Source organism: Polyodon spathula, chromosome 5 (assembly GCF_017654505.1).
Source record: "Polyodon spathula isolate WHYD16114869_AA chromosome 5, ASM1765450v1, whole genome shotgun sequence".
In the NCBI taxonomy this organism is placed as follows: domain Eukaryota; kingdom Metazoa; phylum Chordata; class Actinopteri; order Acipenseriformes; family Polyodontidae; genus Polyodon; species Polyodon spathula.
Genome location: NC_054538.1, coordinates 268381 through 294145, shown reverse-complemented (window position 1 = coordinate 294145; position 25765 = coordinate 268381). Strand labels below are relative to the sequence as shown.

The 25765-nt window shown below is 45.5% G+C and overlaps 1 protein-coding gene across 2 annotated transcripts in view; it reads left to right on the top strand.

Annotated features, from left to right (window-relative positions):
• Positions 1 to 23207, top strand: part of LOC121315372 (kinesin-like protein KIF26B) — a 180388-nt gene extending 157181 nt beyond the window's left edge. For both annotated transcript variants that reach the window (XM_041249397.1, XM_041249398.1), the window contains 6 exons: positions 1395 to 1554; positions 7435 to 7597; positions 7906 to 11296; positions 17887 to 18089; positions 18949 to 19096; positions 21045 to 23207. In XM_041249397.1, the coding sequence (XP_041105331.1) occupies positions 1395 to 1554; positions 7435 to 7597; positions 7906 to 11296; positions 17887 to 18089; positions 18949 to 19096; positions 21045 to 21193 (4214 nt within the window). In that variant the 3' untranslated portion in view covers positions 21194 to 23207. The remainder of the gene's footprint in view (positions 1 to 1394; positions 1555 to 7434; positions 7598 to 7905; positions 11297 to 17886; positions 18090 to 18948; positions 19097 to 21044) is intronic.
• Positions 23208 to 25765: the final 2558 nt, after the last annotated feature.

The following is a 25765-nucleotide window of genomic DNA, read 5'->3' as shown; positions in this document are numbered from 1 at the left end:
TTTTCACACTGCGGATCCACAGCAAAGCCACCAGACCCATAGTGCCGGAGGACAACACAGATCTGAATGGCTCCACTGTAGACCTGCAGGCGCCCTGTCAGCCACAGGGGTTGCTGGTGCGCAATCTCCAGGCTATAGGGCACATCCTGCACTCCACGCAGAGCGCCTTTACTGGATGCGCCACTTGGGAGCCCCTGCTTTTACAAATTTAACAATGTTAATGCTTCAGACTATTGTGATTATAACATGTTTTGCCCTTGGGCTAGACAGGTGAAATGCTAAGAAATGCCCAACGCTAATAATCCTAAAGCATCCAATATGTCACTCTCTAAAGCTAAAATATAATTCCTATCCCTATAGCCACGCTTCAATATAAGTGAGATATAAATTCAGAATTATGCTTACCTCCCAATATATGGAAGTTTTGTGTAGAATATAACTATAAACAAGAGCTGTCTTTGAAGGCAGAGGCTACTGAATTCGACCCAAACAGCAACCAGCTTTCCAGAGATCTTCAGAGAATGGACCAAACTTCTTGTGTTACCAAGTTGAATGGTACTGGACTGGAGTCTTGCCTCCACTTTTATAGAACTTTTCTTCCGCTTTGTGCGTCAGAAGACTTAATTTGATCTAAGCATTTGGTCTGCTTTGACCTTTACATGAATAATGTGTTTACCAAACTTGGTTTCTCTCCAGCTAAAAATCCCCTGCTTCAGCAGTCCTTGACAACTTATAGATACGTATTTGAGAGGCCTGAGTTACTTTTTAATTAATAAGAAACTCGACTGTATTGTCTCATTTTTAGACTTAACAGTTTTTCTGTAATAATACTTATTTTTTCTATTTCTGTTTCTGAACTGAAACACTTATTTCAGATCAGATACTCTATTTCAATTTACCCAAACATATGAATTCTCTCCAGAGATTGTTATTCTGTTTCTATTAGATTGCAATGCAGATAGAAGCTCTGTGTTTAATTTAAAATATACTTCCAAACTAAAGTTGTTTCTTTTCTGATAAGAACATTTTACTGTTAACACACTTATAAGTACACACTGATACACACCGATAAGTACACACTGATACACATTAATAAGTCCCCATCACCACATTTTGACCTCTATAACTTTTGACAGTAAGATGTGCAGGCATCATGTCCTGACTCAAGTTGCTGAACCCGGGTCAAGGAATTCCACATGAGTTGCTCATGACATGTGTGCATCAGCGTATCTGGATGTTTGGGTGATCCTCGCACTTGCACCAACCTGCAACAAGGATAAGCTCTTCTTAAATGTGGATGAAGAAAAGCCTTGAGCACTGTGAGGTGTGAACCATGAAGGAAGACTTACCCCTTCTACCCCTCCCCCTCTCTCTTTTATCTCCCTCCGCGGTAGTGTCTGGGGGGCGCAGCCGCCTGCACCTCATCGACCTGGGCAGCTGTGTGAAGGTGCTGGGCAAGAGCCGGGACAGTGGGGCTGGACTGTGCCTCTCACTGTCAGCACTGGGGAACGTGATCCTCGCCCTCGTCAATGGCAGCAAGCACATCCCATACAAGTAAGGGCTCCATGTGGCATTCTCTTCTTCTAAAGGCTGTGTCTCTCCGTCCCAACAGAGCCAACACCAGACTGTGGAGAAAAAACATGCAAATACAATCGTGAAGTGTCTAGTCTTACAGTGAACAAGAAAGAGATTCTTTATGGTTTTCGATTAGGAAAGTCAGTTTTATGCAGGAATAATATTATTCCACAAAAGGCTGAAGTAGCACTGAATGAACCACACAACTGTTACCTTGTTAATTAATTAAGCAGGTCTACAAATTACTAGGAATTACTTAATTACTTAATTGTAGCCTAGTGGACACATTCTGTATGTTTCAGTATAAATGAAATCGCAACAATAGGATATCTGAAAGCAAAGGTATGCTGTTGTTTTCCAAAGATATAATAAATCAAGTTCAGATTACATAACTAACTTTGCTACCATCAGTATTAAGTTTTACTACAACAGTTCCTATATGGGATATTGGACTACCCCTCTCTCTAGCATTGAACATTGCTATGGTTACATTTCAGAATTCAATATCTTGAAAGAGTGAAGTTCAATCCACTCTCCGCCCCGTGGGAAAATATAATGTTTCACCATGCAGTTTTAATTTAAAAGCAACACATTTACATTGCAAAACACAACTGTAAACACTCTGGAGAGCTCAGCTGCAATTCCTGTTTCATATTGCTGCTGGCTGATAATATAAATGTGCACAATAAGGGTTTTGCATAAGCAACTGATCCTTGGTAAAATGGAATTACAACTGATGCTAATGTCAGAAATTGCTGCCTCCTTCTAGAACTAAGTGAAAACAAAATGAAATCATGAAAGCAAGTGTACATTATGTCTCTGCCAGAAATGCTCCTGAAGCACTAAAACTTCAACCACTAGGGGTCAGTCAGTCTACGGGGAGCGCTCTGCTCGTAGATGAGCACAGACTCGAGGTGGGGGGGGGTCTCGCAGCCTCCGCTGTTCTGCGGGGGTACGAGGCAATATTCTTCTATTATTTCTTCACTATACTTTTGACATTTGTAAAACATATTACTCATCTACCACAATCATACTATTTAAAAAACATATTCAACAGTATAATAAAAAAATATATATAGATAGACATATACACACATATGCATACATAGATAAATATAATTATGCACACATATTATTATTAATAATAATAATAATAATAATAATAATAATAATAATAATAATAATAATAATAATAATAATAATAATAATAATAATAAAATATAAAAGACAAGAAAGCTTTCAGTCTATTTAAAAGCTGTATCAGTCCCAGCTTCCCTGACAGACACAGGCACAGCATTCCACAATGAAAAAGCCCTCCTCCCACGGTGATTCAGGGACCTCAGGAATAACCAGCAGCCCTGCTTCCTGTGATCTCAGAGTGCGATTCAGAACACATGGGGTCAGTAACTGCTGCAGATAAGTGGGTGCTAATCCATTTAGGGCTTTATAAGTTAACAACAAAATCTTTTGTTAAAATCAATTCTATACTCCACAGGGAGTTAGTGCAAATAGTCCAAAACAGGGGTAATGTGTTCACTTTTCCTGGCTTTAGTCAATAATTGGTGATCTGAGGTAACTTCGAAAACAAAAAAAGAGTGAGAGAATCATAGAATGCAGCCTTAAAGTTACACACACTGTGTGTATGAGTGCTGTATATACATTATTAGATAGACCATGCCATAGTATAGGCTTTGTTTAATAAAGACACTAATCAGCTCATTCCCAAGGATTAACAGACTTGTATACCCTATTGAGATGTTTAAATATCTCCTGATATGAAAATCTACTGGGAAGATACTATGAACTAAAGGAGGCTAAAAAACAATGTGTGCTATTTAGTTTCATTTAATCAGCATGGTGTAATCAGAGTTTTTTGGTGAAGGTTCATAAAAAGGCAGAAGAACAATAAGGTAAATCCACACTGCACAGCCCTGTCCTGTCTGTAATGCAACCCACACTGCACAGCCCTGTCCTGTCTGTAATGCAATCCACACTGCACAGCTCTGCCCTGTCTGTAATGCAATCCACACTGCACAGCCCTGCCCTGTCTGTAATGCAATCCACACTGCACAGCCCTGCCCTGTCTGTAATGCAATCCACACTGCACAGCCCTGTCCTGTCTGTAATGCAACCCACACTGCACAGCCCTGTCCTATCTGTAATGCAATACACACTGCACAGCCCTGCCCTGTCTGTAATGCAATCCACACTGCACAGCCCTGTCCTGTCTGTAATGCAACCCACACTGCACAGCACTGTCCTGTCTGTAATGCAATCCACACTGCACAGCCCTGTCCTGTCTGTAATGCAATCCACACTGCACAGCCCTGTCCTGTCTGTAATGCAATCCACACTGCACAGCCCTGTCCTGTCTGTAATGCAATCCACACTGCACAGCCCTGTCCTGTCTGTAATGCAATCCACACTGCACAGCCCTGTCCTGTCTGTAATGCAATCCACACTGCACAGCCCTGTCCTGTCTGTAATGCAATCCACACTGCACAGCCCTGTCCTGTCTGTAATGCAATCCACACTGCACAGCCCTGTCCTGTCTGTAATGCAATCCACACTGCACAGCCCTGCCCTGTCTGTAATGCAATCCACACTGCACAGCCCTGTCCTGTCTGTAATGCAATCCACACTGCACAGCCCTGTCCTGTCTGTAATGCAATCCACACTGCACAGCCCTGTCCTGTCTGTAATGCAATCCACACTGCACAGCCCTGTCCTGTCTGTAATGCAATCCACACTGCACAGCCCTGTCCTGTCTGTAATGCAATCCACACTGCACAGCCCTGTCCTGTCTGTAATGCAATCCACACTGCACAGCCCTGTCCTGTCTGTAATGCAATCCACACTGCACAGCCCTGTCCTGTCTGTAATGCAATCCACACTGCACAGCCCTGTCCTGTCTGTAATGCAATCCACACTGCACAGCCCTGTCCTGTCTGTAATGCAATCCACACTGCACAGCCCTGTCCTGTCTGTAATGCAATCCACACTGCACAGCCCTGTCCTGTCTGTAATGCAATCCACACTGCACAGCCCTGTCCTGTCTGTAATGCAATCCACACTGCACAGCCCTGTCCTGTCTGTAATGCAATCCACACTGCACAGCCCTGTCCTGTCTGTAATGCAATCCACACTGCACAGCCCTGTCCTGTCTGTAATGCAATCCACACTGCACAGCCCTGTCCTGTCTGTAATGCAATCCACACTGCACAGCCCTGTCCTGTCTGTAATGCAATCCACACTGCACAGCCCTGTCCTGTCTGTAATGCAATCCACACTGCACAGCCCTGTCCTGTCTGTAATGCAATCCACACTGCACAGCCCTGTCCTGTCTGTAATGCAATCCACACTGCACAGCCCTGTCCTGTCTGTAATGCAATCCACACTGCACAGCCCTGTCCTGTCTGTAATGCAATCCACACTGCACAGCCCTGTCCTGTCTGTAATGCAATCCACACTGCACAGCCCTGTCCTGTCTGTAATGCAATCCACACTGCACAGCCCTGTCCTGTCTGTAATGCAATCCACACTGCACAGCCCTGTCCTGTCTGTAATGCAATCCACACTGCACAGCCCTGTCCTGTCTGTAATGCAATCCACACTGCACAGCCCTGTCCTGTCTGTAATGCAATCCACACTGCACAGCCCTGTCCTGTCTGTAATGCAATCCACACTGCACAGCCCTGTCCTGTCTGTAATGCAATCCACACTGCACAGCCCTGTCCTGTCTGTAATGCAATCCACACTGCACAGCCCTGTCCTGTCTGTAATGCAATCCACACTGCACAGCCCTGTCCTGTCTGTAATGCAATCCACACTGCACAGCCCTGTCCTGTCTGTAATGCAATCCACACTGCACAGCCCTGTCCTGTCTGTAATGCAATCCACACTGCACAGCCCTGTCCTGTCTGTAATGCAATCCACACTGCACAGCCCTGTCCTGTCTGTAATGCAATCCACACTGCACAGCCCTGTCCTGTCTGTAATGCAATCCACACTGCACAGCCCTGTCCTGTCTGTAATGCAATCCACACTGCACAGCCCTGTCCTGTCTGTAATGCAATCCACACTGCACAGCCCTGTCCTGTCTGTAATGCAATCCACACTGCACAGCCCTGTCCTGTCTGTAATGCAATCCACACTGCACAGCCCTGTCCTGTCTGTAATGCAATCCACACTGCACAGCCCTGTCCTGTCTGTAATGCAATCCACACTGCACAGCCCTGTCCTGTCTGTAATGCAATCCACACTGCACAGCCCTGTCCTGTCTGTAATGCAATCCACACTGCACAGCCCTGTCCTGTCTGTAATGCAATCCACACTGCACAGCCCTGTCCTGTCTGTAATGCAATCCACACTGCACAGCCCTGTCCTGTCTGTAATGCAATCCACACTGCACAGCCCTGTCCTGTCTGTAATGCAATCCACACTGCACAGCCCTGTCCTGTCTGTAATGCAATCCACACTGCACAGCCCTGTCCTGTCTGTAATGCAATCCACACTGCACAGCTCTGTCCTGTCTGTAATGCAATCCACACTGCACAGCCCTGTCCTGTCTGTAATGCAATCCACACTGCACAGCCCTGTCCTGTCTGTAATGCAATCCACACTGCACAGCCCTGTCCTGTCTGTAATGCAATCCACACTGCACAGCCCTGTCCTGTCTGTAATGCAATCCACACTGCACAGCTCTGTATTGTCTGTAATGCAATCCACACTGCACAGCCCTGTCCTGTCTGTAATGCAATCCACACTGCACAGCTCTGTCCTGTCTGTAATGCAATCCACACTGCACAGCCCTGTCCTGTCTGTAATGCAACCCACACTGCACAGCCCTGTCCTATCTGTAATGCAATCCACACTGCACAGCCCTGCCCTGTCTGTAATGCAATCCACACTGCACAGCCCTGTCCTGTCTGCAATGCAATCCACACTGCACAGCCCTGTCCTGTCTGTAATGCATCACTGCGGTCCCCTGAAAAGCACAGATAAACACAGAAAAGGGTCAGCAATATGAGATGAAGGGATACGCGATAGCTGCTTCGACAGTAATGTAAGCATATGTGTCTATCACAGGAAACATCCTTAGCTGATAATATATTCTGAGTATTCATTTTGGACGAGTTGTGATATGAAATAACCCCTGAATTAAAGACACATACATTAGCCTTTCATTGTGTGAAAGTCATCTGTTATCATTTGCAGCAACAGCCTTTCTTTCACAATTCTGTGTTAAACTGAGAAAATGTCAGACTGATATGGTGGGATATTAGGTTAAACCACATTTCAGGTTGCTAAGCAACGATGTCAAGGACAAAACCCCATTATATAATGTGTGTGTGTGTCTGTGTGTCTATTGCCATTTTTTAATATTCTGACTGTGTACAAAACACTGGTAGTTAATATCCCAAGTAATATAAGTGGCCTGTAGTTGTCAAAGCCAGGGAGATCTTAACTTTTAAATCTCAAGGGTGAGCCAGCAGCAACATTTGACTGGTCAAAGTTCCTCAAGGGTAATGTATTGACATTCTATCACGGGAACAATGAAGAGTTTATTACTATTAATATAAAAAATATTTTTGGCTCCCCAATCACAGCTGTATAAATTTTGCTGTTTCCATAGTAACATGATTCACTGTCGCTGCCATAATTCCCTGAAGAAAAGTTAACAACTCAAAAACAGCCAAGGTGGTTGGTTCCAGCATGCAGCACACAGGAAGGTGCAAGAAAACAAACAGAAATTCCAGCAGGTGCATATGCAAGGCAGATAGTTGCCCACCACAAACCCCAAAGAGCTTTGACAAATTCAAATGGGGTTTGAAACGTGGTTCTGTTTCTTTGTGGCAGGGACAGCAAGCTCACTATGCTGCTTCGTGAGTCTCTGGGAAACATGAACTGCCGCACTACCATGATTGCACACATCTCAGCAATCGCCAGCAACTTTGCAGAGACACTTTCCACGGTCCAGATTGCATCCCGAGTGCTGAGGATGAAGAAGAAGAAGACTAAGGTAAGTGTGCTGACAGGACTAAGCCTTTTCTGAGATTCATATTGTATAGTCCTGATCGGTATCCATTTCTCATGGGACAATACTGCATTGTAAGGACAATACTGCATTGTTGTAGGACTGACAGAACAGACCACTCTGATAGACAGTCCTGCATCATTAAAACAAAATCTGACTGCCAGGCCTTGGCACTTACACTACATTCTATTAAAAGCACTGTCATTCACTTTCATTACAAAATGGATGAGATTCAAAAGGGCCTTCCCCTGCAATAGTAACTGTTTCTCTTTTGCTTTCTCTCCTCTGCCCAGTATACCTCCAGCTCTTCTGGTGGTGAGAGTTCCTGTGAGGAAGGGAAAATGCGCCGGCCTACCCAGCTGAGGACATTCCACTCGAGGAACGTGGTTGACCCTGACCTCCCTCTCCTGCTCCTGTCCAGTGATCCCGATTACTCGTCCAGCAGCGAGCAGTCCTGCGACACTGTCATCTACGTGGGCCCCAACGGCTCAGCCCTGTCAGACAAGGAACTGACCGACAATGAAGGGCCTCCGGATTCCGTGCCCATAATCCCCTCTCTGCAGAAAAACAAGTGTGAGCCAGAGAAGCAGCAGCCGCAAGAAGAAAAGGCTGAGAATGCAGGAGGCAAGGACTGCCTGAAATGCAACACCTTTGCAGAACTGCAGGAGAGGCTAGAGTGCATTGATGGCAGTGAGGAGGTCAGCAAATTCCCCTTTGAAGAGGTTGCTGCACAATATACTGCAAACCTGTTGACAAAGCATGAGCCAGTGCAAACCCAAGGGGCAGGGCCTCAGGTGGTATCAGAAGCTCACATAACTGAACAGCAACAGATAGAGTCTGTGGAGAATGGCAGTGTTGCCCAAAGCAATGTCCAGAGCATGTCTGCCATCACCTGTCCCAATGGAAACCATTCTGATCTATCCTCAAGCAGGAGTGTCACAGGAAGTTGCAGCATGCAGGCTAGTTCCTTACAGAGGGCTCAGAGTTCCACCCTGCACAGCAGCAAGGAATCTCTGACCACTAACAGCTCTGGAGAAACAAAACCAAGGCCCTTGGGCTCTCCCAGACTGGGCATTGCCAGCCTAACCAAGACATCTGAGTATAAGCCTCCCTCTTCCCCATCTCAGAGATGTAAGGTGTACACACAGAAGGGAGTACTGCCCTGCCCAGCCCCACTACCACCCCAAAGTCTGGGCAAGGAAAATGGTAAATCCTCTACCGAGTCTTTGCTGGAGCCTGAAGTCAGGACTTCCCCTGTGGGTATGAGCCCCCAGGTCATAAAGAAGTCTTCTGTTCCTATAAATGGAAGCTCTGCTGAGACAACCTTCTCAGAAAATCAACAGTCTCAGCCAGAGACCAAGAAGGAGGTCAACAGTACCACCACAGTGACAGTTCAGCAGCCCCTGGAGCTGAATGGGGAAGACGAGCTGGTGTTCACGCTGGTTGAAGAGCTGACAATCGGTATGCTGGAAAATGGACGCCCCACGAGCATAATCAGCTTTAACAGCGACTGCTCAGTCCAGGCCATGGCCTCTGGCTCACGGCCTGTCAGTATCATCAGTAGCATCAGTGAAGACCCTGAGAGCTACAAAAGTGCTGCCACTTCCACCACTGCTACCATTTCTGATGTCAGCACCACACAGTTCTTGCCAGTCCCCAAAGGTGAAGGGGAAGCCTTGACCACAAATAGCCATCGTTCCTCCATCAGCTCTTGGCTGAGTGAAATGAGCACTGGCAGTGATGGAGAGCAGTCCTGTCATAGCTTTGTCACCCAGCCATGCTACGGGCAAGGGGAGTCCCTGGCAGAACCTCATCTGACTGATTTCCCAGAAGAAATTCAGGGCGAAAGCCTTCTCTACCTGAACGGGGGAAAGAACTCAATTGCTGACAACCTATTTGCTGCAGTCGAGACGGCTGCTGAGAAGAGCCACCCCATCAAGGCTTCCCCACCAAAAAACTGTCAAATATCAACTTTGGACAAAACTGCAGTCACCGTCTCTAATGTGTCAAGCTTGGGTGTCTCAGATGGCTACATGCCCATCGTCACTGTTCATCCCTGCATCACAGTCAACACAAGGGTCCTGCAGGATCTCACTAAAGTCAGCCCAGGCATTAACGTCCCTCAAACTGTAGATAACAAGGTGGCAGTATTCCCTATCTCCAATTACATCAAGTTTGATGATCCCTGGCTTAAAAGAGAAGATGAGGACACGAAAGCTGTAGATGTCATATGTGAGGCCAAACGAGAAAAAAGGTCCTCTGATCCAATAAAGGTGTGGAACTCGGCTGACCGATTCAGTTCCAGTAGTGGGGAGGCAGCCAACTCCCCTATATATTCTGACAGCCTGAGGAGGGTGGTTGATGGGTGCGAGATGACCTTGTCCAGTTCTGGTAGCCAGAGTCCCATTTATTCCTATGAGGTCCTCAGGACAGGAAGCCTGCCCAGGGGATGGCACCGCTTGAACAGACAAGAGAATCTTGAAGATACCTCCCTTGGGTTCATGGGTGCTGAGTGTAGTGGTATAGGGGCTGCCTCCTCAACTCCTTGCAGCCCAAGGGCCACTCTGGAAAGGAGAGCAGCTTCAGCCAAGCATTGCATTCTTGCCAAGCCAAAAGGAATTCCGCCTTTGCCTCCAGTTAGAAAATCCAGCCTGGACCAGAGGAACAGAGCAAGCCCTCTGCACAACACAAGCAGCAGCTGCAGCAGCAGCCAGAGCCAAACACTCTCACTCTTGGGCAGCCTTCCTGATGATCTAGGCAGCAGTGGGAAGCTGAAAGGTCCCAACATTGAAAGCAGCAGCAAGCTCTTCAGTGCCAAGCTGGAGCAACTTGCTAACCGGACCAACTCCCTGGGGAGGTCTCATACCGGGCACTACAACTGCCTGTCCTTGGAGAGGGCTGAAAGCCTGACTTCGGTTGGCTCAAAGAGCATCTTTGGAAGGGACAGCACCATGCCAAGGGCTGGCAGGAGCTTGAGTCGTGCCTCCATGTCCTCATCCACTGGTTCTGGTGGCACCAGCGCCACCCCTCAGTCGCCCAAGGTAACCCAGTCCAAGATCTCAGCTGTCACTAAGCTTCTCCTAGCCAGCCCCAAAGCCAGAAGTATGTCAGCTTCCAGCACCAAAACACTGAGCTTTTCCACGAAATCCCTCCCTCAGTCTGTCAACAGGAGCTCCAGCTTACCACCTAATGGCAAAAATCAGATATCCTGGTCCACCCAGTCCCTGTGCAGGAACCGGGGCTCAGGGCTGGTTTCCAAACTACCACTGAGAGCTGTGAACGGACGGATCTCAGAGCTGCTCCAAGGAAGTGGTGCATCTCATGCCAGCCATGTAAAAGGGGCATCAGACTCCGAGGAGAGAGGAGGGCTTCCTGGAGATGAGAAGCCTGTTGTTCATACGCTGCCTTCCCCCTACAGCAAGATCACAGCCCCACGCAAGCCTCACCGCTGCAGCAGTGGCCATGGCAGTGACAACAGCAGTGTTCTAAGTGGGGAGCTCCCTCCAGCCATGGGTAAAACTGCCTTATTCTACCACAGCGGGGGCAGCAGCGGCTATGAGAGCATGATTCGGGACAGCGAGGCGACCGGAAGTGCCTCGTCTGCCCAGGACTCCGTGAGCGAGAACAGCAGCTCAGTTAGTGGCCGAAGAAGCCTCAAAAACCAGAAGAAAAGAAATAATAACGGTAAGTAGAATACCATGTGTAAGAAGAAAAAAAAAACAACCCAGATCTGTCTTTGTTGGCTGGTTTGTGAAGGAGCCTTTACAATAAATGATGCAAGCCTAAAAAATAAAGGTGCGCTGCTCAAGCAATAATTAAGGAAATCAGCAGGTGTATGTATGTATACACTATACCACCGGAAAGAGGCCTTGCCATCTTTGCTATTTCCTTTTGTTGCTGCATTCAAGAATCCTCCCTTCCCTTCTGCTACTGCAGGTGCACATCAGGGATTGGCCAGGTTTTGGTGGTGAAGGAACAGCCCTCTTTCATCCTTCACTGTGGGCTCATGAAAGAGGAGCACAATGCTGGGGGGGGGATACACACTCTCAGCTGTGATGAAGTAAGAGGCTGTAATTAGCAAGCCATTAATTACAGTGGGGAAAAATCAAATACACTAATTACCGGCTGTTATGTTTATACGCGAACACTCATTAAATCATTTAGTTATAAATTGGCCTCTATATGAGATCAAGGTTAATGAAAGAAAACAATGAGTTGTCAGCTGAAAGACACAGAACGAGAGCATTTGGCTGCTAAATACGCTCATGTAGTAAGCTAGCTTATATAATGGTTTTTGTAAGTAACAGTCTTGTGGAAAGTAGCCTGTAAACTGTACATTGTATATTCAATTGGCCACTTTGCAATGCTGTTGTAGAAAAACATTACTTCAGAACTGTGCAATTTGGTAGGAACAGGCACTAAACGATGGACAAACCTCAGAGCACCACTATGCACTATGAAGAGCCTGTAGCTAACACCTATATGTTACCTATATAGCTTGGTGAAAGGTATAGTATACTATATAGTGTACTGTGTAGTGTGTTTTTATAGGGTAGTATACCAGTGGGTAGTGTATATATAAAGGATTTACCCAGAGGCAGCTCAGCCATACACAATGAATGCTATACACAAGGTGCAAGTTGGGATTTCTGGTACATCTTTACAGATGTTTATAGAAATGTTTTAGAAATGCCTTTTCTACAGCAGCTGTGTAAAGCTGCCTGCTAATGTTTTAACCAGTTTATACATCCATATAGATGCTTTCATTTAATTATTTTCTCCCGCAGTGCTGTACAACATGAAACATCCTTGGGAATCATATTGTATCTTAAAGCCTGGAGCAGTCAGGGGACAAGCCTCGGGGGACAGTATTGCATCTAAAAGCACTGGAGCAGTCAGGGGACTAGCCTCAGGGACAGTATTGTATCTAAAAGCACTGGAGCAGTCAGGGGACTAGCCTCAGGGACAGTATTGTATCTAAAAGCACTGGAGCAGTCAGGAGACTAGCCTCAGAGATAGTATTGTATCTAAAAGCACTGGAGCAGTCAGGAGACTAGCCTCAGAGATAGTATTGTATCTAAAAGCACTGGAGCAGTCAGGAGACTAGCCTCAGGGATAGTATTGTATCTAAAAGCACTGGAGCAGTCAGGGGACTAGCCTCAGGGACAGTATTGTATCTAAAAGCACTTGAGCAGTCAGGGGACTAGCCTCAGGGACAGTATTGTATCTAAAAGCACTGGAGCAGTCAGGGGACTAGCCTCAGAGATAATATTGTTTCTAAAAGCACTGGAGTAGTCAGGGCACTAGGCTCACGGACAGTATTGTATCTAAAAGCACTGGAGCAGTCAGGGGACTAGCCTCAGGGACAGTATTGTATCTAAAAGCACTGGAGCAGTCAGGGGACTAGCCTCAGGGACAGTATTGTATCTAAAAGCACTGGAGCAGTCAGGGGACTAGCCTCAGAGATAGTATTGTATCTAAAAGCACTGGAGCAGTCAGGGGACTAGCCTCAGGGATAGTATTGTATCTAAAAGCACTGGAGCAGTCAGGGGACTAGCCTCAGGGACAGTATTGTTTCTAAAAGCCTGGAGCAGTCAGGGGACTAGCCTCAGGGATAGTATTGTATCTAAAAGCACTGGAGCAGTCAGGGGACTAGCCTCAGGGATAGTATTGTATCTAAAAGCACTGGAGCAGTCAGGGGACTAGCCTCAGGGATAGTATTGTATCTAAAAGCACTGGACAGTCAGGAGACTAGCCTCAGGGATAGTATTGTATCTAAAAGCACTGGAGCAGTCAGGGGACTAGCCTCAGGGACAGTATTGTATCTAAAAGCACTGGAGCAGTCAGGCGACTAGCCTCAGGGATAGTATTGTATCTAAAAGCACTGGAGCAGTCAAGAGACTAGCCTCAGAGATAGTATTGTATCTAAAAGCACTGGAGCAGTCAGGGGACTAGCCTCAGGGATAGTATTGTATCTAAAAGCACTGGAGCAGTCAGGGGAATAGCCTCAGAGACAGAATTGTATCTAAAAGCACTGGAGCAGTCAGGGGTTTAGCCTCAGAGATAGTATTGTATCTAAAAGCACTGGAGCAGTCAGCGGACTAGCCTCAGGGACAGTATTGTATCTAAAAGCACTGGAGCAGTCAGGGGACTAGCCTCAGGGACAGTATTGTATCTAAAAGCACTGGAGCAGTCAGGGGACTAGCCTCAGGGACAGTATTGTATCTAAAAGCACTGGAGCAGTCAGGGGACTAGCCTCAGGGACAGTATTGTATCTTAAAGCCTGGAGCAGTCAGGGGACTAGCCTCAGGGATAGTATTGTATCTAAAAGCACTGGAGCAGTCAGGGGATTAGCCTCAGGGACAGTATTGTATCTAAAAGCACTGGAGTAAGAACATAAGAACATAAGAAAGTTTACAAACGAGAGGAGGCCATTCGGCCCATCTTGCTCGTTTGGTTGTTAGTAGCTTATTGATCCCAAAATCTCATCAAGCAGCTTGTTGAAGGATCCCAGGGTGTCAGCTTCAACAACATTACTGGGGAGTTGATTCCAGACCCTCACAATTCTCTGTGTAAAAAAGTGTCTCCTATTTTCTGTTCTGAATGCCCCTTTGTCTAAACTCCATTTGTGACCCCTGGTCCTTGTTTCTTTTTTCAGGCTGAAAAAGTCCCTTGGGTCGACACTGTCAATACCTTTTAGAATTTTGAATGCTTGAATTAGGTCGCCACGTAGTCTTCTTTGTTCAAGACTGAACAGATTCAATTCTTTTAGCCTGTCTGCATATGACATGCCTTTTAAGCCTGGAATAATTCTGGTCGCTCTTCTTTGCACTCTTTCTAGAGCAGCAATATCTTTTTTATAGCGAGGTGACCAGAACTGAACACAATATTCAAGATGAGGTCTTACTAGTGCATTGTACAGTTTTAACATTACTTCCCTTGATTTAAATTCAACACTTTTCACAATGTATCCGAGCATCTTGTTAGCCTTTTTTATAGCTTCCCCACATTGTCTAGATGAAGACATTTCTGAGTCAACAAAAACTCCTAGGTCTTTTTCATAGATTCCTTCTCCAATTTCAATATCTCCCATATGATATTTATAATGTACATTTTTATTTCCTGCGTGCAGTACCTTACACTTTTCTCTATTAAATGTCATTTGCCATGTTTCTGCCCAGTTCTGAATCTTGTCTAGATCATTTTGAATGACCTTTGCTGCTGCAACAGTGTTTGCCACTCCTCGTATTTTTGTGTCGTCTGCAAATTTAACAAGTTTGCTTACTATACCAGAATCTAAATCATTAATGTAGATTAGGAATAGCAGAGGACCTAATACTGATCCCTGTGGTACACCGCTGGTTACCACACTCCATTCTGAGGTTTTTCCTCTAATCAGTACTTTCTGTTTTCTACATGTTAACCACTCCCTAATCCATGTACATGTGTTTCCTTGAATCCCAACTGCGTTCAGTTTGAGAATTAATCTTTTGTGCGGGACTTTGTCAAAAGCTTTCTGGAAATCTAAATAAACCATGTCATATGCTTTGCAATTATCCATTATGGATGTTGCATCCTCAAAAAAATCAAGCAAGTTAGTTAGGCACGATCTCCCTTTCCTAATACCATGTTGACTGTCTCCCAGGACCCTGTTACCATATAGGTAATTTTCCATTTTGGATCTTATTATAGTTTCCATAAGTTTGCATATAATAGAAGTCAGGCTTACTGGTCTGTAGTTACCTGGTTCAGTTTTGTTTCCCTTTTTGTGGATCGGTATTACGTTTGCAATTTTCCAGTCTGTCGGTACCACCCCTGTGTCAAGAGACTGCTGCATGATCTTGGTTAGTGGTTTGTAAATTACTTCTTTCATTTCTTTGAGTGAGAAATGAAATGAGTGAGCAGTCAGGGGACTAGCCTCAGGGACAGTATTGTATCTAAAAGCAGTGGAGCAGTCAGGGGACTAGCCTCAGGGATAGTATTGTATCTAAAAGCACTGGAGTAGTCAGGAGACTAGCCTCAGTTGTAGTTTTGTATCTAAAAGCACTGGAGTAGTCAGGAGACTAGCCTCAGGGATAGTATTGTATCTAAAAGCACTGGAGTAGTCAGGAGACTAGCCTCAGGGACAGTATTGTATCTAAAAGCACTGGAGCAGTCAGGGGACTAGCCTCAGGGACAGTATTGTATCCAAAAGCACTGGAGTAGTCAGGAGACTAGCCTCAGAGATAGTATTGTATCTAAAAGTGCTGGAGTAGTCAGGAGACTAGCCTCAGGGATAGTATTGTATCTAAAAGCACTGGAGCCTTCAGGGGACTAGCCTCAAGGACAGAATTGTATCTAAAAGCACTGGAGCAGTCAGGGGACTAGCCACAGAGATAGTATTGTATCTAAAAGCACTGGAGCAGTCAGGGGACTAGCCTCAGGGATAGTATTGTATCTAAAAGCACTGGAACAGTCAGGGGACTAGCCTCAGGGACAGTATTGTATCTAAAAGCACTGGAGCAGTCAGGAGACTAGCCTCAGGGATAGTATTGTATCTAAAAGCGCTGGAGCAGTCAGGAGACTAGCCTCAGGGATAGTATTGTATCTAAAAGCACTGTAGCAGTCAGGGGACTAGCCTCAGGGACAGTATTGTATCTAAAAGCACTGGAGCAGTCAGGGGACTAGCCTCAGGGACAGTATTGTATCTAAAAGCACTGGAGCAGTCAGGGGACTAGCCTCAGGGATAGTATTGTATCTAAAAGCACTGGAGCAGTCAGGGGACTAGCCTCAGGGACAGTATTGTATCTAAAAGCACTGGAGCAGTCAGGGGACTAGCCTCAGGGATAGTATTGTATCTAAAAGCACTGGAGCAGTCAGGGGACTAGCCTCAGGGATAGTATTGTATCTAAAAGCACTGGAGCAGTCAGGGGACTAGCCTCAGGGATAGTATTGTATCTAAAATCACTGGAGCAGACAGGGGACTAGCCTCAGGGACAGTATTGTACCTAAAAGCCTGGAGCAGTCAGGAGACTAGCCTCAGGGACAGTATTGTATCTAAAAGCCTGGAGCAGTCAGCGTCTGGGGACTAGCCTCAGCGGGCCACACAGAGTGGCATTGGGCATAGATTGGAAATTTAAAAATTGGACTAATATCTGACTGGTAGACAGTAAAACACAGCTTCTGTAGCCATTTCATAAGAGTACCTTTCATAGCAACAGCACGTTGGGACTCACTCAGGATAAATTGCAATTGCAGCCTTGAGACCCTTTTGACAACATTATTCTAACAACCCAGCCACTTTGAGACCTGTTTTCCCCCTGAATCAGCAGCCTTGTTTCCCTCCTTCCAGATTAAAGCAAGAGCATATCATGTGACACATTGTTGAAAAGGAGCGCAGTAATCGTGTTTGAATGGCTGGTTTCCCATTGCCAGGCAGAGCCAATCTCAATGAGCTCATGACTGGGGTGACTGTGGAAAAGATTTAACAGGCTGAATGCAGTCACTCTAGTGTTGAGATTAATAGAATCAGACATTACTAAGCTGGGTGTTGAGAATTATAAAGTCTGTATTTGCTGTTCTTTAAATTAACACAACAGAAGCCATTAAACGTCTCCCGTCTCTATCTTTTTGGTCAGATAATACATTCTTCTAACTGCCAATTTGTATGGAAATAAAAAAGCCACAGTGCCATTCCTGAATGACATGGATCAGGACCTGTTAATCTGTGCCCAGCACTGATAAGCAACTCAGCTTCTGTTGCTTTTATCTTTTTCTAAATGATTTTGGTTTTTCTTTTATTACTTTTCCTTGAAAACTTTTAAGGCATTGGATATCTACATGCACAAAGGCCCTTTAAATTGGATTTCTGACCGGAGTACAGAAAATAGGAAGAAATGACTAGAAAGAGATAGCCATCACTTCTTGAACTCCAGAAAGGCTTATCAAATTGTAAAACACTAGGAAGAAAAATGATTAGACTATTTGAACAATTATGCAAGTATGAGAAAGTCAATTGCAAAGTTTAACCCAAGGAAAGTTTACCTCCAGGTCAATATATTCTCCTTCTTATTCACCCAAAGTTGTTCTCACATGACTTTGAGTAATTATTTACATGATACCAAAATATACACCTGTGATTTGGTCAGGGTACCTCATGTGTATTTTAATGGCCTAAACAGTGGTGCTTCTTTTTGGCACCCTCTATATTAATCCCACCATTGCTTTCCTTCAAGCTTGATTGAAAATGAGATTCTAATTCTAGGATTATATATTCATACTGGCCTCTTTCGCAGGGACTCAGAGGCGTCGCTTGATCCCAACTCTGTCCCTCGATGCAGCCTCACCGGTCCGGAAGCCTGCCAACAGCCCTGGGGTACGCTGGGTAGACGGGCCACTGCGACCTGCACAGAGAGGTTCGACCGAACCCTTTGAGATCAAAGTATATGAAATAGATGATGTGGAACGACTCCAGAAGAGGAGAGGGGCAGGCAACCAGGTGAGAGTCCTGCTTAATAACTAGAGACGCTGTGAATCAGAGGCAACTGGGTGAGAGGCCTGCTTAATAACTAGAGACGCTGTGACTAAGAGACAACTGGATGAGACGCCTGCTTAATAACTAGAGACGCTGTGACTAAGAGACAACTGGGTGAGACGCCTGCTTAATAACTAGAGACACTGTGACTAAGAGACAACTGGGTGAGACGCCTGCTTAATAACTAGAGACGGGTGACTAAGAGACAACTGGGTGAGACGCCTGCTTAATAACTAGAGACGCTGTGACTAAGAGACAACTGGGTGAGACGCCTGCTTAATAACTAGAGACGCTGTGACTAAGAGACAACTGGGTGAGACGCCTGCTTAATAACTAGAGACGCTGTGACTAAGAGACAACTGGGTGAGACGCCTGCTTAATAACTAGAGACGCTGTGACTAAGAGACAACTGGGTGAGACGCCTGCTTAATAACTAGAGACGCTGTGACTAAGAGACAACTGGGTGAGACGCCTGCTTAATAACTAGAGACACTGTGACTAAGAGACAACTGGGTGAGACGCCTGCTTAATAACTAGAGACGCTGTGACTAAGAGACAACTGGGTGAGACGCCTGCTTAATAACTAGAGACGGGTGACTAAGAGACAACTGGGTGAGACGCCTGCTTAATAACTAGAGACGTTGTGACTAAGAGACAACTGGGTGAGAGGCCTGCTTAATAACTAGAGACGCTGTGAATCAGAGGCTGCCCTTACGGAAATGAGACATTTAATACATTGTACACAGTACTTCAAAGTGGTTTTCTGTTTGTGGATGGGTGTATTTGTTGCTGGGAATAAATGGTTTGTTTTCCATATTATTAGGTGGTATTCTTCAGTGCCAAGCTGAAGATTCTGGAGAACAGACAGCAGAGAATCGCTGAGGTTAGAGCTAGATACGAGTGGCTTAAGAAGGAACTGGAGACAACCAAACAGCACCTGATGCTTGAACCTGAGAAGTGGACCAGTGAATGTAAGATTTATAGAAATAAAATGTGAAACAAAAAAACCTGTACTGCATGTGTTAAACATTATTACCCATTTAAAACACTGCAGTAAAAAGATGGCTCCTTTTCCCACAAAAATCTGTTTAGAAAAAAACACTTTATCCACTTCTGATCTACAATACATCAGCATGCTTTTTACTTCCTTTCTTAATACATTGAGGCATGTATATTCTATATATATATATATATATATATATATATATATATATATATATATATATATATATATAGCCATATGTTACAGACCTTTATACTTCTTTATTAGAATAGCTGTAGCATTGTACTGGATTTCTTTGCACATCCATTCTAGAATAATGTATAAGTTCTAGGAGGTCTGTAGGTTATATGTTCCTTTTCTAATTCTAGAACTTCTGCTAGTCCTCCTTCCTCAGTGTTGCCTCATACACCAGAGTGAATCCGTACTCTTTCACTCTTTCATTGTGCTCTACTCTTTCGCTATGCTCTTGACTCTTTCAGTTTCACTGTGGTCTCTACTCTTTCACTGTTTCAATGTGCTCTACTATTTCCCTGTTTCAATGTGCTCTCTACTCTTTCACTGTGCTCTCTACTCTTTCACTGTTTCACTGTGCTCTACTCTTTCACTGTTTCACTGTGGTCTCTACTTTGTTACTGTTTCGCTGTGGTCTCTACTCTTCCACTGCGGTCTTTACGCTTTCACTGTGCTCTACTCTTTCCCTGTTTCACTGTGCTGTCTACTCTTTCACTCTTTCACTGTGCTGTCAGCTCTTTGCTAGTTCTTTGCTTCGTTATAAAGTGAAAGGTAGCACTGAAAGGTAGCACTTCACTGTGCTCTCTACTCTTTCACTGTGCTCTCTACTCTTTCACTGTGCTCGTTCATTGTGCTCTCTACTCTTTCACTGTTTCAATGTGCTCTCTACTCTTTCCCTGTTTCACTGTGCTCTCTACTCTTTCACTGTTTCACTGTGCTCTACTCTTTCACTGTTTCACTGTGCTCTCTACTCTTTCACTGTGCTCTCTACTCTTTCACTGTGCTCTTTCAGTGTGCTTTCTACTCTTTCACTGTTTCAATGTGGTCTCTACTCTTTCCCTGTTTCACTGTGCTCTCTACTCTTTCACTGTTTCACTGTGCTCTACTCTTTCACTGTTTCACTGTGGTCTCTACTTTGTCACTGTTTCGCTGTGGTCTCTACTCTTGTTTCACTGTGCTCTCTACTCTTTCACTGTTTCACTGTGGTCTCTACTTTGTCACTGTTTCGCTGTGGTCTCTACTCTTCCACTGTGTTCTCTACTCTTTCACTGTGGTCTTTACACTTTCACTGTGCTCTCTACTCTTTCACCGTGCTCTCTACTCTTTCCCCATTTCACTGTGCTCTCTACTCTTTCACTGTGCTCTCTACTCTTTCCCTGTTTCACTGTGCTCTCTACTCTTTCACTGTTTCACTGTGCTCTCTACTCTTTCACTATGCTCTCCACTCTTTCACTGTTTCACTGTGCTCTCTACTCTCACTGTTTCACTGTGCTCTACTCTTTCATTGTTTTGCTGTGGTCTCTACACTTTCATTGTGTTCTCTACTCTTTCACTGCGGTCTTTACGCTTTCACTGTGCTCTACTCTTTCACTGTTTCGCTGTGGTCTCTACTCTTTCACTGTGCTCTCTACTCTTTCACTGTGCTCTCTACTCTTTCACTGTTTCACTGTGGTCTCAACTTTATCACTGTTTCACTGTGGTCTCTACTCTTTCACTGTGTTCTCTACTCTTTCACTGCGGTCTTTACGCTTTCACTGTGCTCTACTCTTTCCCTGTTTCACTGTGCTCTCTACTCTTTCACTCTTTCACTGTGCTCTCAGCTCTTTGCTAGTTCTTTGCTTCGTTGTGAAGTGAAAGGTAGCCTACATAGAGAATCTCATTTTGATTTTCCATTGTGATTGCAGTTGATCTGCAGCAGACATTCGAAGTGGATTCCCTGGAGTATCTGGAAGCCCTGGAGTGCATTACAGAGCGTCTCGAGAGTCGCGTCAACTTCTGCAAGGAACATCTCATGATGATCACCTGCTTTGACATCACTTCCAGGCGCCGATGAGGGGAAGGAGGCAGGAATGCATAGAATGAGTGTGAAGAGTGGAATTACTGGGGCAGAAGAAAGATGTGGGTGTGATCTGAGGATGTAGAATCTCCTGCAAGACTGAAAGAGCACTTTAGAGGAGTTTTTGAGTTGATTGTAAACATGGTTTGCTTGCTTGAAAGGAGTTGTGGATGATGGACTGCTAACAGAGAAGCCGGCAAATGAAGAAAAATAAAAAAAATAAGGACTATAAGTGCCTTGCCAAGATTTCAATATCCAAGCATTTCCGTATTTGTGTACAGATGGTTCTAGCTTATGAAAAAAAAAGAAAAAAAAGAAAAAAATTGCGGCTTGTTTCACTTGGTGTTTTATCCCCCTTCTTACTTGCTGTTTCTCAGTAGTTTGTATTTGTATTGTTATATACTAGTCAGAAAACAGCATATTAACTATATATTAACTGTTAAAATGTAAGGCCACTCAGAGTCAATGTGCAGTTTCAGAGAGTCAGTGTGCAGTTTCAAAGAGTCACTGTGCAGTTTCAGAGAGTCACTGTGCAGTTTCAGAGAGTCAGTGTGCAGTTTCAGAGAGTCAATGTGCAGTTTCAGAGAGTCAGTGTACAGTTTCAGAGAATCAATGTGCAGTTTCAGAGAGTCACTGTGCAGTTTCAGAGAGTCAGTGTACAGTTTCAGAGCCACTGTGCAGTTTCAGAGAGTCAGTGTGCAGTTTCAGAGAGTCAATGTGCAGTTTCAGAGTCACTGTGCAGCTTCAGAGAGTCAGTGTGCAGTTTCAGAGAGTCACTGTGCAGTTTTGGAGAGTCAGTGTGCAGTTTCAGAGAGTCAGTGTGCAGTTTCACAGAGTCAGTGTACAGTTTCACAGAGTCAGTGTACAGTTTCAGAGAGCCACTGTGCAGTTTCAGAGAGTCAATGGGCAGTTTCAGAGAGTCACTGTACAGTTTTGGAGAGTTTAGTCTGTTGGCTGACCTGAACAGAAGCCAAGCCCCTCTGGACTGAACCTGATCCCCTGCTCTACAAGGGAGGCAGAATCAGGTTTGATGAGCCATAAAGGAGAAAGAGGGATGGAAAACAAACCAAGCTGAGCATTTGACCGTCCTATTTTATTGAACTGTTTTATTTTGAAAAGAGTTGTACATTTGGAGGAAGAACGAATCAAACTTGAGACTCGTACAATGATTCAGAGCAAGGTCCAGCACTGAATATTCTGCATGTTTCAGTCAACATTGATCATCAGAAACCAACACAAATCAAACAATCACTGTACATAAATAAAAAAAAAGATGTTTTAATGCTAAAACAATATTGGTCAATTCAAAATGTGGTCTGTATTCGCTCCATCAGTGGTTCCCTTTTTAAAAGCTTTTGAACTAGTAAATGGACGGATAACTTCATCACCTTCTCTTTGTTTTCAGGAACCTCTTTTCTCTTTGCAATTTGCATGCAAAGACTGCCCCTGATTACTCTGGAGATGCAACGCTTAGTAAGAGCCTCTATTTCTGTAGGAAGCCTAGGGGTTTTAATGATCCACAGAGGTTCTTTACTCTCCAAATAAATACATATTCTCAAACAAGCCAATGTAAGTAGACACTGTATAAACTAGACGCAAACTGTCAGTAGCAACAGTTCATGTAAACAGCCCCTTCTATTTGCATGCAGATCATTTGAGATAATTGTGAGATGTGCATTTCGCTTTGTTAAATGGCTGCTAATTGATTTGTCCTGAACGTTACGCAATGCGACAGTATTTATAAGACACATTCATAGGCTTATCTCTTTCCAGAGCTTCATTAGAAAACACATTGGCTTTGTGTGGTCTTACTCAGTGGTGCATATACTTTATTAATATTTCTTAATATCTGGTACTTGAGGCAGTTTCAGCTCTACATGTTTATATAAAGCTTGTTTTCTATAATAAATTTACCCACCCGCTGCCATCCTCACCACATTCCCACAGCTGAAGCTGCTGTAACAAACACACCCACAGCCATCCTCACATTCCCCACAGCTGAAGCTGCTGTAACAAACACACCCACAGCCATCCTTACATTCCCACAGCTGAAGCTGCTGTAACAAACACACCCACAGCCATCCTCACATTCCCACAGCTGAAGCTGCTGTAACAAACACACCCACAGCCATCCCTCACATTCCCACAGCTGAAGCTGCTGTAACAAACACACCCACAGCCATCCTCACATTCCCACAGCTGAAGCTGCTGAAACAAACACACCCACAGCCATCCTCACCACATTCCCCACAGCTGAAGCTGCTGTAACAAACACACCCACAGCCATCCTCACATTCCCACAGCTGAAGCTGCTGTAACAAACACACCCACAGCCATCCTCACCACATTCCCCACAGCTGAAGCTGCTGTAACAAACACACCCACAGCCATCCTCACCACATTCCCCACAGCTGAAGCTGCTGTAACAAACACACCCACAGCCATCCTCACATTCCCACAGCTGAAGCTGCTGTAACAAACACACCCACAGCCACTCCTCACATTCCCACAGCTGAAGCTGCTGTAACAAACACACCCACAGCCATCCTCACATTCCCACAGCTGAAGCTGCTGTAACAAACACACCCACAGCCATCCTCACCACATTCCCCACAGCTGAAGCTGCTGTAACAAACACACCCACAGCCATCCCTCACATTCCCACAGCTGAAGCTGCTGTAACAAACACACCCACAGCCATCCTCACATTCCCACAGCTGAAGCTGCTGTAACAAACACACCCACAGCCATCCTCACATTCCCACAGCTGAAGCTGCTGTAACAAACACACCCACAGCCATCCTCACATTCCCACAGCTGAAGCTGCTGTAACAAACACACCCACAGCCATCCTCACCACATTCCCCACAGCTGAAGCTGCTGTAACAAACACACCCACAGCCATCCTCACATTCCCACAGCTGAAGCTGCTGTAACAAACACACCCACAGCCATCCTCACATTCCCACAGCTGAAGCTGCTGTAACAAACACACCCACAGCCATCCTCACATTCCCACAGCTGAAGCTGCTGTAACAAACACACCCACAGCCATCCTCACATTCCCACAGCTGAAGCTGCTGTAACAAACACACCCACAGCCATCCTCACATTCCCACAGCTGAAGCTGCTGAAACAAACACACCCACAGCCATCCTCACCACATTCCCCACAGCTGAAGCTGCTGTAACAAACACACCCACAGCCATCCTCACATTCCCACAGCTGAAGCTGCTGTAACAAACACACCCACAGCCATCCTCACATTCCCACAGCTGAAGCTGCTGTAACAAACACACCCACAGCCATCCTCACATTCCCACAGCTGAAGCTGCTGTAACAAACACACCCACAGCCATCCTCACCACATTCCCACAGCTGAAGCTGCTGTAACAAACACACCCACAGCCATCCTCACCACATTCCCCACAGCTGAAGCTGCTGTAACAAACACACCCACAGCCATCCTCACCACATTCCCACAGCTGAAGCTGCTGTAACAAACACACCCACAGCCATCCCTCACATTCCCACAGCTGAAGCTGCTGTAACAAACACACCCACAGCCATCCTCACATTCCCACAGCTGAAGCTGCTGAAACAAACACACCCACAGCCATCCTCACATTCCCACAGCTGAAGCTGCTGTAACAAACACACCCACAGCCATCCTCACATTCCCACAGCTGAAGCTGCTGTAACAAACACACCCACAGCCATCCCTCACATTCCCACAGCTGAAGCTGCTGTAACAAACACACCCACAGCCATCCCTCACATTCCCACAGCTGAAGCTGCTGTAACAAACACACCCACAGCCATCCTCACATTCCCACAGCTGAAGCTGCTGTAACAAACACACCCACAGCCATCCTCACCACATTCCCCACAGCTGAAGCTGCTGTAACAAACACACCCACAGCCATCCTCACATTCCCCACAGCTGAAGCTGCTGTAACAAACACACCCACAGCCATCCTCACATTCCCACAGCTGAAGCTGCTGTAACAAAAACACCCACAGCCATCCTCACATTCCCACAGCTGAAGCTGCTGTAACAAACACACCCACAGCCATCCTTACATTCCCACAGCTGAAGCTGCTGAAACAAACACACCCACAGCCATCCTCACCACATTCCCACAGCTGAAGCTGCTGTAACAAAAACACCCACAGCCATCCTCACATTCCCACAGCTGAAGCTGCTGTAACAAACACACCCACAGCCATCCTTACATTCCCACAGCTGAAGCTGCTGAAACAAACACACCCACAGCCACCCTCACATTCCCACAGCTGAAGCTGCTGTAACAAACACACCCACAGCCATCCTCACCACATTCCCCACAGCTGAAGCTGCTGTAACAAACACACTCACAGCCATCCTCACCACATTCCCCACAGCTGAAGCTGCTGTAACAAACACACTTACAGCCATCCCTCACATTCCCACAGCTGAAGCTGCTGAAACAGACACACCCACAGCCATCCTCACATTCCCACAGCTGAAGCTGCTGAAACAGACACACCCACAGCCATCCTCATATTCCCACAGCTGAAGCTGCTGTA